We start from the raw sequence: 12,715 nt of genomic DNA, 5'->3' as shown, positions 1-12,715 counted from the left end.
CCTGGACCTCTTTCTAGTAGTCTGTTCTGACAAGAGTATCGGAACCGACTTTGACTTATCTGTCTCGGCTCCAGCCGGAGCCGAGGACACAGTGTGTGAGGCAGGTCTAGAATCATCGGCTCTGGCCGGAGCCGATGTTTGAACCGTATTAACGGTCTTTGAACCTCCGGAGGACGGCTCAGACACTGGAGCCGACTGCCTGGAGGACTTAGAAGGTTTCCCCAACACAGACTGTGTCGAGGGACCCTCAGGCTTCAACAAGCCTCTTAAGATTAATTTATTTTTACGTTCCTGCAGGACTCTAGGGCTGAAACCGTGACAGACAGCACAAGAGTCCTGCAGGTGTAAAGGTCCCAGGCAATACACACAAGAAGTGTGACCGTCTGTCAGAGACATCTTCTGACAGCACGAGTCACACTTCTTAAAGCCTGAGACCTTCGATTCTTTAGACATATCTAAAGACACAAAAGTAGTGCAATCACTCACCCAAACACACAGATTACACTGAAAATCTAAAATAAAATAACTAACTTAACAAAAATTCCCTATATAAACACACTCACTCCAACTACTAGGAGGGGTGGGAAGGGGAATGAGGCCTAAGGGAAGAACCCTTGGAAAATTTTTTAAGGGAAGGAATTTGAAAGGGAGTGCTAATATACTAAGTAATTAACTAAATACTACCAAAAAACTAACTTAAAGGGGGTCTAAGTTTAGTAAAACTTTTATAAATTTAACTAACCTGCAGAGCCGGTTGGAAAAGTACCTCGTCAGCTAAGCGGCAAACGAGATCTGGGGAGTTACCGCCTAGCATTGTGGGATATGGGGGAGCCTCGAGCCGGTGGAATTAGCTCTCGAGCTTTAGTATTGGCCGAGTCAGAGCCGAGGATCGGCTCCGATCCCATCCATCCAGCAAGAATGAAGGCGAGATAGACAACTTAACATCTTCTTTTAAAGCATTCACCAATTTAAAACAACCAATCAAAATACTAATGTAAATTATAATAACTGGTTGCAATTTCTGCAAGGTAACGTACCCTTCCTATTTGATAGAAGTATATTGTTGGCATTATTTTCATAACAAATCAACCTTTTTAGAGATCTCATATTTCTATAGGTAAAATTTGGTCTTTCACCTACTATATAAGAGATACTATCATCACTAGTTAGAATACTCTAATTACTAGTTACTATATCCTTAATTTTCGTATTCATGTTTGAATATGGTATGGTTATCCTATTTACATTAGTGCTAGATTCTCTCTTCCCTTCACTTACATTGTGGCCTTCAGATCTATTTAGATAAGGTCTCCCTCGTCCTTTTCTCATATTGTTATTCTCAGTGTAAATATTACAACAAATTGCAACCAATGTGTTTATATGTCTGGAAATAGTGTCTATACTCATGCTGATACAGGTAAGGTGTTCAATTTTGATTTCTATGCTGATTGCAGGTCCAGAGATTTAGTTTATTTGGCTGTGTGCCAAGTATATGGTTGTTTTTATGTAGGCAAGATGAATAGAAGCCTCAGAGAACGTGTAAGAGAACACATATATGCCATTAATAAAGAAGATGACCATAATGCCCTAGCCAGGCACATTTTAAGTGTAGGTACCTCACATATATTTAGGTTCAGTGTAGTACAGTTAGTGAAAAGGACTAATAGATTAGGTAATATAAAAAATTATACTGAAGAATGTGAAAATCGGTGGATCATGAGACTACAGGCACATAAAGGGAGAGGACTTAATGAGAAGGTTACTTTAAAGCCATTTTTAGGAGCACGTCCATACAAGCATTAGAGCCATAAAATAATTTTAGCATAGTCACCATAATACATTGTTATTAAGTGTGTTCTTTCAAAAATGTTTTTGATATGTATTTTTTATATGTTGTTACATGTTTTAATGAGTTAGTATATATAGTTTTTTATACACATGTTTTTAAATATATATATATATATATATATATATATATATATATATATATATATATACATACATACTTTTGGCAAGAGGTACTTCTTTTTAGGCACACACAATTGTGAATACACTTTTATTTTGAAAGTGATGAAATTGACCATTTTACATTAGTATTTTGATTGGTTGTTTTAAATTGGTGAATGCTTTAAAAGAAGTTTGTGAATATATTTGTTTTATAAGTCTGATGAAGCGTTTGTAACAACGCGAAAGCGCTTACTACTGCAGTGAATAAAGGATTTTTTATCAGCTGTGGAGAGATCATCTGTTGTTTGTACTAATCTAAAAGGGTGGCGAAAGTCAAACACACTCTGGCTAGGCTTATAAATGCCCTGGGGCAGATAGCCTAGTATTAGCCTATGAACCTATGAACTATTGGAGCGCCTCCTGCAATTAATATAAGTACTCTTTTCCTTTGTCCTGGATATTCCGCTGAATAACCATCCTGAAAAAAAGAAGTTATGTACTCACCATAATGTTCTATGTTTGTTGCCCATCTCATCCTTCATTCCTACTGGTTGGGTTCGGAGCCAATCCTTGGCTCCGACTCAACAGCATACTATAGCTACACAGCAATACATTGGTAGCCCTAAAAATGATTTTTTGTATGTGCAATCTGCTCTTTTGAAACCTGACTAGGCTGAAGATTACAAAGAGCAGCTTCTCCTAATAAGTCTGTTACTACTGCATCATTCGCCTTCTGGCTGAAAGGATGCAAAGTTGCCTTAGGTAATTTTCCAAATAAAAGCTTTATTTTTCTTATCCAATGGATGAGCTCTTACTTATTACATAACAGCAACATTTGCAGAATCATGCTGTCCCTAGGAATGGAATGCAACATAACCTGTGGATTAAAAATAAGTTATGTACTCACCATAATGCTTCATCTGTGTTGTCCATTTTCATTATTCCTCAACTGTTGGGGTTGGATCTGATCATTGGATTCGACTTGGCTGTTACTTTAGCTCATGGCCACCAAAAAGCACTTGAGCTCTTGAGATCCTCCCTTACCCATAATGCACCAACCCCTAACATACCTCAGATCTTGTTTGCTGTTTGAAATAAAGTAGGAAGTAATACTATAAAATTCCTAAGAAGCCATCTCTAGAGCTCCTTATAATCTCTCATGCTTCCAGAAATTAACTGTGAAAAAGGTTGGGGGTTAGTGGGTGGGGAGTTGAGGAAGAATGAAAATGGACAACACAGATGGAATATTATGGTGAGTACATAACGTCTTTATGTGATGTTGTCAATTTTCACTCTATCCTCAACTGTTGGCACAGTTCCCAGCTACCTAAATTCCTGGGTGGAATCTAAGGAAGGATATTCCTGAATACAGCTGAGCCAAAGGCTGCTCTTCCCCTGGAAACCAGATCTAGTTTGCAATGAATAATAAAGGTATGAGGATTGGCCCAAGTTGCAGCAGCATGTATGTCATCCATGGAAACCCTAGATAAAAACACTGAAGAAATAGCCATGGACCTAGCTGAATGGGGTTTTTAAAGGTCTTGGTAAGGATAGGCCCAATTTGTTGTAGATAAATGATATTCAATTCATCAGCCATCTGGCTAGAATTATCTTTGCAACTGATTTGCCCAATTTAGAGTATGCAAAGGAAACAAATAATTGATCTGTCTTCCTAATTTATTTTGTTTTTTTTTTGTAAGTAAAAATGTAACTCGTTGTGAGCATTCAGTAAATGCAGCATATATTCACCTTTGTTCATAAATTTAGGAAAGAAGACTGGCAGGTTAATGGATTGGTTAATATTGGATTCTGACACCACATTAGGAAGAAAAGAAGGACTGGTATGTAATGATACTCTATTCTCATGGAAAATCAAGTACAGAGGTTTAGAGGACAATGCTTAAAAGTTCTGAAATTCTTCTAGCAGAGGTAATGGCTACTGGAAAAATAGTTTTCCAGGTCAGAAATTTAAGATCACATTTTGCTGCTGGTCAAAAGGGGAATGAATTAAGGCCTGCATTACCAGATTTAAATCCTATGGTGAAGTGGGGTCTTTATAGGGAGGCCTCAACATGAGGTGCCTCTCAAAACAGCCTTACAAAAATTAGATGAAGCTAAGGAAGAATTTTCAAACCCAATATGAAAGTGGAAATTGCTGTTAACTGAATTCTAATTGTTGAGGAGCTAGCTCTCTCATTAAAACTTGTTGCAAAAAACTTGAGAATACTCTGTACAGGAGCTGAGAATGGAGCAATGTGTTTCTAACGTGTCCAAAAAAACAAACCTTTTCCATTTACTTCTTTAAAATTTTCTTGTTGAAGCCTTATGGGAAGATAAAAGTATATGTTAGACAGGGGAAGAGAGAATCAGTTGTCTGGGTATTAAAGGAATTGGAGAAACCACGCTGTTAGTTTGAGGTTTGAGATATCCAGATTAATCATGCCTGTTGGGTGAGGCAGGAGGACTGGGATGCGATCCAGAATCCAAGTTGGACAAAGTAGATGAGGCCAAAGGAAGATGAACCAAATCTGTCAAGACCAGTAAGGTGCAATGAGGATGACTTTGCTTTTCAACCGGGCAGCTTTCTGCAGAAATTTGGGAATTAGGGAAGTTGGGGGATAGGCGTAGAGGAGACTGAGGGTATCCCTCAGTCATTCTTCCAGTGGAAGGATCAGGGCAAAGAAGCTGCTGCACTTGTTGTTTAGGGGAGATGCAAAAAGATTGTAGCAAGGCTGGCCTCATTGATGGAAAATTGTTTCTGTCACTTCCATGTTGAGAGACCACTCATGTGGTTGCAAAATGGACCTGCTCATTTTGTCTGCTATCACATTGGATTTCTCTAGAATGTGCAGTGCTATTAGAAAGCGGTTAGAAGAGATCTCCCATTGCCACACTCTGAGGACTTCTCTACACAAGGGATATGACCTGGTTCCCCTTGTTTATGTACCAGACTACTGACATGTTGTCTGTCTGTATCTCAACTGTTTCAAAAGGGGAGAGAGTCTAAGGCCTGCAACACTAACAGTATCGGTCTAATTTCCAGGATACTGATATGGGTATTGGCCTCTTTGGCAGACCAAGTGCCTTGGACTGCCTTTCCCAGGAAGTGCCCCCCCCCCCCACCAATCTGGGAAGCATCTGTGGTCACTGCATCCTTGGACTGAGGGAAAACAAAACAGTGGCCTTGTAGGAACTGATTTGATTGAATCCACCAGTAAAGGTACCTCTTGCATGCTTGAGTGATTCTTACTTGGTCTAACATGCATTGATAAAAATCAACTATTGAGTTGCCAACATCCATTAAAGAATTCTCATAAAATCTTGTCAGAGGGACTAAAAACTATGGCCACTGGCATTGATCGCAAAGCTTGAAGAATCAAATGGCCTGAAATTGTGGTTCTGTGAACTATGTTTCTGACCAGGAATCTGATAGTCTGCACTCTTGAAAGAAGAAGAGAAGCTGTCGATGAAACTGTGTTGAAAACTGCTCCTATGAATTCTATTGTTTAAGATGGCTGTAACAGAGATTTGTTGTAAGTTATAGTTAGTCCCAGAAGACAGCACATCTGGAGTACTTGATCTCTCTCTCTCTCTTATTACTAGATGCTTGATTAGTGCAGTTATAGGGTCATAGGTAGGCACTAGGCTATCGGCCCAAGGGCCTAAGTAAGCCTAGCCAACAAGGTTCCCTGGCTTACACCACCCAAGAAAGTTAATTTCCTGTGCCCCTGTCGGGCAGAGCCACAGAAGTGATCCTCGAGGTGTATTTCCTATTTCCCATCCACTCATCAAGATTTTTCTTGAAGAGTGCTAATGAGGAACTTTGTTTGACATAGATGGGTAGCTTGTTCCAGAGTATAGGAAGTCTCTGGGACAAGAATCTATATCTCCAGCATGTCCTGTTTATTGTGGTGACAAGGTTTAGGTCCCTAGACCGTGTAGCTCGGAGGGATTGGGATTTCTTTAGGTGTAGCATATCCAACAGTTCTGGGTTTAACATAGCTTTATATGTTAGGCAGAGATCTCCTCAGAGTAGGCGATATGCTACAGAGTAAAGCTGGTGTTTTTTGAGATGGTCAGTGTAGGGCATCTGTTTAAGGCCAGTAATCCTCTTTGTGAGGTACATCTGTGGCCTTTCCAGCTGCTGCAGATGTCTTGTGAGGTACATTCCAAAAGGGGCGTTGTACTCTATAATGGGTCTAATGAGTGCTGAGTAGAGGGGAACAATGACCTCTTTTTTTCTGGATGAGAACACTTTTGTGATGAGGTGTGCCACATAAAAGGATTTCCTGACTACTGTGGAGATGTGATTATCAAAGGAGAGACTACTGTCCACCTGGGTCTCAAGGACTCTTATCACACATTCGGTGTTAAGTAGACTGCCGTTTACATGGTAGTTCATGGGTACAGAGTTTTTACCAAAGGGGATGACAATGCACTTTTTGGCATTTAGCTTGAGGCCATGCCTCTGACACCAGGCATCTGTCTCAGTGAGGGCCTTCTGTAGGATGTCCACATCATTTGGGGATTCAACTATGGCTCCTAGTTTGCAGTCATTTGCAAACTTCATTAGCCACAGGCCTCCTGTGTTAGCCTGTACTTCAGAGAAGTAGATACCAAACAGAAGAGGTCCCAGGACTGAACCCTGTGGTATTCCACTTGTCACTGGTTTGAAGTAAGATTTGGAGTCTGCAACATTTACAGTGTGGGTTCTGTCAGTGAGCCAGTTGGCAACCCATCTTGTGATGTAGGGATTTATACCTAGTTTAGTGAGTTTAACTATAATTCCAGAATGGGGGATGGTGTCAAAAGCCTTGGCAAGGTCAAGATAGGATGTGTGAACCACCTTACCCTCGTCTACGGCTTTGGCGACTGTCTCAAAAAAGTTGATCAGTTTCAGAAGGCATGATCTGCCTTTCACAAACCAAAACTGGGTGGAGTCCAGAGTTTGGAGGTTACCAATGTCTTTGTTTATGAGTCCCATGATGATACATTCCATAGCCTTGCAGACCAGGCTTGTCAGGCTAATAGAGCGATAGTTCCCAGGATCAGTTGTGGCTCCCCTTTTGTGGAGTGGGATAGCCAGTAATCTAAGTATGGAAACACCCAGAATCCCTGCAGTCTCAAGTGAGCTTCTATCACTGCCATGCATTTGATGAACACCCTGGGGGCTGAGGTGTGGCCAAAGGGTAGTGCTCTGAACTGGTAGTTACTGGCTCCCAGCCGGAAGTATAAACGACTTCTAGATTGTCTGTTCACTTTTATGTGATAGTAAGCATCCTGAAGGTCTACTGAGCACATCCAGTCGTCCTTGTCTAGAAAAAGCAGAATAGACTGAAGCACAAACATCCAAAACTTTGTGTGTCAAACTGTTTTGTTCAACTTACTGAGATCCAGAACTGATCTCCACCCTGTTTTCTTTGGCACTAAAAAGAATCTTGAGTAAGTTCCATAATCTATCTAGTCTGCTGGGACCTCTTGGACTACTCTTTTTTCTAGCAGCTTTTGTATTTCTAGTGCCGCTGCTTTCCTTTGACTGAGTAGAACATCAGGAATTTTGCATACAGGTGGAGGTGGTAGGGAAAATGGAGTTATATAACTTCTGGAAATAATCCTCTGCACCCATGTATCTTTTGTTAAATCTAGCCAGGATCTTTGGTGCAGGGATAATTGCCTCCGACTGCCTCCAGAGGTGAACAATCAGGCCTCCTTTTAGGTGCTTTGGTACTGTTTAGCCAAGAAAGAATCTCTGTATCCCTGGTTTTGCAGGCTCCCTCTGTCACGTGGGTGTTGTCGTCCATTTGAGATCCCCCTCTGAGAAACTTTCTCCATGTAATCTTGGAAAGGACCCTGGGATTTTTGGAACTGCATTTTTCAACCTTCTTGTTGATTCCTAGAGATGGATCTTTGATGAGTCAAGAAATGTACCCACTCCAGAAAGGGTCTTTCCATCCTGGACAGTGTGTCTTTAACTTTAGGGCTAAACAAAGAACTGCCATCAAAGGGTGCATTGATGAACGAAGACTTGAAGGGCTCTGCAAAATGACACAAGTGCATCCAGGTATACCTCCTAATGGAAATGCCTGAACCCATTGCCCTTGAGACACCTTTAGCTGCATGAGAGATAAGCCTAATGGAGAAATTAGAAACAGCCTGAAGGATAGCCGAGTTCCTTTATCAAATCCCTTTGAAGTCTTATAAAGTGTGCCAAATAGTTCAGTGACCTAAGGGCAAACGTCACTAAAGCATACGCATACTTCCCAAATCTGTCCAACACCCTAGACTCGCTGTTAGGAAGATGCACAGAGGAACTTTGCTCTGCAAGTTCCATCATTGTGGCTGCCACCATAACCATAGCATCTATGGGCACTTCCTTGTTCCAGTATTCCCTACCTACTGGTGAAGCTAGAATCTGATATGGTTTCTTGGGGATTGGCTCAACTGAATCAGGCTCCTTCCATGCACAGAGGCCAAGTCAATGAGCTCATCAGCAGGTAGAGTAAACCAGGAGCTAGATGGGCCAGCTTCAAAGTACTGAAAGAGACTGAAAAACCCTGCTGAGTATCCTGGATACTTTCAGATGGCTGTCCCTGCGGCAGAGAATGAAATGGCTAAAGGTGCAAAGATACACAGGATGCAGAGAGAAGATCCAAGGGGTTAGGATCTGCCTGTCCAGCCGGAGCAGAGAACACTCTCTTCACTACCTCAAAGGCAGAAAACGCAAGGGAGAAGGAAGACAATGGAGCCAAGAAGACACGCTTCTGCGTCATTGGCTTCCTCTGCCCCATAGGAAATCCACCTAAAGCAGAAGTCGGAGCCAAGCTGTCCCATGTCAAAGCTCCGAGGGGAAGAAATGGCTGCAAAAGCTTTGGAGTTGACACTATCACCTCAGATCTCACAGGGATGCTTCAGCTCCAAGAGTCATCCAGATTCAAAGAAGTCAGAGTCGGTGCAATCAGAAGAAGCTTTGGAGTTGAAATTCAGAACATGCTTGGATCTGATGCAGATGGACCCAGAAGGCTCAGGATCGAGGGACTCCAAAATGATCGCCCCAAGGGAGTCGGAGTCAAGAGAACACCCATCTGTATCTGTGCCGAGAGAAATTTCCTCATCATCCTATCCACTTCAGCCTTGGTCAGACTTCTGGAAGAGCAAGAGGAAATGACCGACGGAGGTTTGGAATGGTGGCTGATCTTGAGGAATGGGAATGGAACCAAAAAGGCACAGGATCCAATGAAGGAGAATATGTAGTTCATGGCAAACCCTTTGAAACTGACAGACTAGGATCCAAGGAAGCCTCTTTCTAGTCCGGCTGAACTGGAGTAGTCTTTGGATCCGACCTGCAATACATCTTTCTAGGAGGCTCATATGTAGGATCCGATGTTGGCATTGAAAAACCAGAAGGGACCAAAGACTTTTTTAAAGACTCCTTATGTTTTGGTTTGGGGGGAGATGAGCTCCAGAAGTAGCCTCTGAGAAAGACGATGGCAGTAGTCCTTTCCAAATAAGCTTATTCTTTCTATCTCTGATCAATATGGGATTAAAGGCTTTGCAGATAGAGCAATCAACTTTTAGATGGTCCAGCCGCAAACAATATGCACATAAAACATGTGCATCAGACAAGGGCAACTTGTACCCACATTTCTGGCATTTTTTAAAGCTAGATGGACCTTTCCATCCTTTTTCTGACATCACTCTTACAAGAAAAGAGCAATACTATGGAGAAGTAAACCAATTTTTTTTTTTTTTTTAGGAAAGAGTTAACCAGAAAAAAGGGTATTACACCAACAATGGTAATAAACAGTAGCACTAACCGTGTAAACTACAGAAAAGAAGGGAAGGGAGGAGGACCTACCAAAAATAGTAAGCAGAAGTACACAGTAAAAGTGTGTAAAATATGGGGAGGTATAGAAAAGGTTATAAATTAGAGGAATGAAAGTACTAGAATTTGAAGTAACAGAAAAATTTACAAAATATTTTAAACTTATCTCCCACTCTAAGATGCTTGAGCGTCTAAACGTGAAATCAGCAAACAAGTTCTGAGGTATGTTAGGAGTTTAGTGCATTATGGGTAAAGGAAGAGCTCAAGAGGTTTTTGGTGGCCAAGAGCTAAAGTAACATCCGAGTCAGATCTGAGGATTGGACCCAAACCACACAGTTGAGGATGGAATGACAATTGACAACATCAAATCGTGCATTTTGCTTCTACACATTTATTAACATCTTTATGGTGGCTGCATATCCCACAGCTCACTTGAAAGTATAACTCTCTTATCTTTTTACTGCTGCTTCTGAAATGACTATTTTCTTCTTTTCGGCATTATTGGGGAAGCCTTGTTTGTTTATTCTTTTTAATGCCCTCAGAAATCACTTTTCTCTTTCTTTAATACTTGCAGTCAGTTTCTTTGCTACATTTCAAACATAAATAGCCTTTTGCACAAAAGTGTAGAGAATAAAGAGCAGCATCCTTTCACATAATTTGCTCAGACAGGAAAAGGCATCTATCATTAAAAATCATAAACTGTGTATTTGCTATTTTTCCTTCTCATTTTTTGTCAATCTTGTGCAGATTCTGTGCCACCAGATAGTGTGTTGTTGCCCCCCCCCCCCCGAACGTATGCATTCACCCTTTTGTTGGCCAGATGTAACAAATATTCTTTTTTTACAATGACTAACAGGCATTTTTTTGGTAGCTCTTAATTCCCAACTTCATATTTTCTTACTATCCCGAGTCTCAAGACCTTTGGCCTTTTCTACCTTATCCGATGGCAGACTCAGAGATCCATAAAATTTGGTGCAGTCCCCTAATGGCACCAACCTTCATGTCTTCCATCAGTGTAAACAAAATGAAACAAAAGAAAAATTCTCCAGATATCTGCAGTATTTTTGTAACAGCCCTCCCCCAACAAAGACTGCACAGTATGTAGCAGTTAAGTTAGTAACTATTCCAAAAGGCAAAAGTGGTGCTGATCCTTGCAAAGCAAACTATTCTGCTAATATGGGTTTAGGGTTAACCATAATCAAACAGAGAAATTAAGAAGGCTATCGCATTACAATGGCTAAGGTTGAATTAGGTGAATAGTTCTGTGAATGTACAGCATGTAGACAGGGAGATATTAATGGGCCTGTTCTGTAATCACTGTGTTCATCATTCTGACAATAGAAAATAAATCTTTTGTTTTTCATTTGCTAATTCCAATTTACCTAAACAGTTGATCTGAAGCTCCCTGGACTGGGCATTCTCCAAGGTGGACAAGAAAAGACTACAAAGTTTCTCTGTGAAGTGAGTGGTGAGCTTTTCCACGGCTGATGGTAAACTATACAGTTTGCCATAAATGTAACATACAGAGGCCTTCACTCCCTCATCTGGAAAAAGTAGACCCATTGACAGCTGTTCCAGCAAAGCGGCTATAAAAGAAAAACATGGGAAAAGAGTAATTATATTAAAGCCTGTTAAAATAATCACTAATTATTAAAACTATATTAAGAGGTGTAAAATGCTACACAGTAAAGTTGAAAGCACACTATTATAGATTTTTACGTCTGTCTGGGGCATAAACATCAATTAAAAGAGAATTTGTTTTCAGTTACAACAGATGTCATTACTTCTAATACTATATAAATTCATAAGAGATGCAAATAATCTCATTACTTTCTCCAAATGTGATACAAGAACAAGGACAGACATAACATTTAGAAGTCTGACATAGACTTCTAATTCAAAATTTATGAAGCAGCAGCTAATGAAAATTGAAGGAGAAGGAATGAAGAGTTTATCTCAAAGTTCCAATACCATGTACAAACGTTTTCTACTGTTTTTGATATTAACAGCTTAATAACTGCTTTATAGGTGACATCTTGGAATCTGTGCTTATATTCTGATCCTGGTGAGAGGAGGAGCAGAGTGTATTCGTTTCAGACACTTTCTGGTTAGAGAGTGAGTGTCTGTGCTTAACATACCTGATTGGTCGGGTAACTGGTTGCTATTTGAGGCATCTACCAGAAAAAGGATACAAGCCTACTGACGCTTGCATCATCTGGGACAAGACTGTGGATCACCAAACAGGTCGTGGCCTGCTTCTCTTCTTAGGATTGGTGCTAACATTTTGCTTCTGGTGAGAGAAGAAGCAAAAGAATATTTTATCCCAACAGAGTGAAGCTGTGAGACCAGCATTAGTAGTAGCCAGGCAGTAGCCATTCATGTGACTCCCCTCTTTTCATCATTCTTGACAAGCTAATTCTTTATTTTTCAGTAAGTACTGCTTGATTTCTTCCTAACTTCAGAATATCTGCCTAAAAAAATACTTCATCCTTAAATGTTGAGGGTCTATGAATTAGTTTGCCCTCAAGTGTTTGGCAGTGCTCTGTACAGACTCAGACACCTTGAATGACATTTTTCCTGTAAAGGGAATATATAAGGAAACAGCTCCAGTACTTAGTAATAATGACCACCCCTTCTACAGTTCCCTGTGCTTTCTCCTATTAACCTGGTGAATTTGGGCATTCTGAGGCAGTGTAGCAACTGCCTCATGTACACAGACAACCCTTTCCTCTTACGTCCCAACACTCAGACTTGTGAGAGATGCATTTATATATCCAAACTGGAAGCCATGCACTATCAAGCCAAGACCAGAACAGCTGGTCAAGAGGAGAAGATCAACACCTGCACCACACCACATGCAATACATAGCCCTGCAGAACACCCACCATCACAGCTCTCACATAAAAACACAAACCACACACACACCTTTGCGGAGGCTCTCAATAG

At 40.8% G+C, this 12,715-nt stretch overlaps 1 protein-coding gene across 1 annotated transcript in view; it reads right to left on the bottom strand.

Moving 5' to 3' along the window:
- Positions 1–12,715, bottom strand: part of MEI1 (meiotic double-stranded break formation protein 1) — a 2,282,292-nt gene that overhangs the window by 2,173,801 nt on the left and 95,776 nt on the right. The window contains exon 3 of the mRNA XM_044073933.1: positions 11,152–11,355. Coding sequence (XP_043929868.1) covers positions 11,152–11,355 — 204 coding nt within the window. The remainder of the gene's footprint in view (positions 1–11,151; positions 11,356–12,715) is intronic.

Source organism: Protopterus annectens, chromosome 1.part0, assembly GCF_019279795.1.
Source record: "Protopterus annectens isolate FY-2018-M chromosome 1.part0, PAN1.0, whole genome shotgun sequence".
Classification (NCBI taxonomy): Eukaryota; Metazoa; Chordata; order Ceratodontiformes; family Protopteridae; genus Protopterus; species Protopterus annectens.
This window is presented reverse-complemented; position numbering and strand designations above follow the sequence as displayed.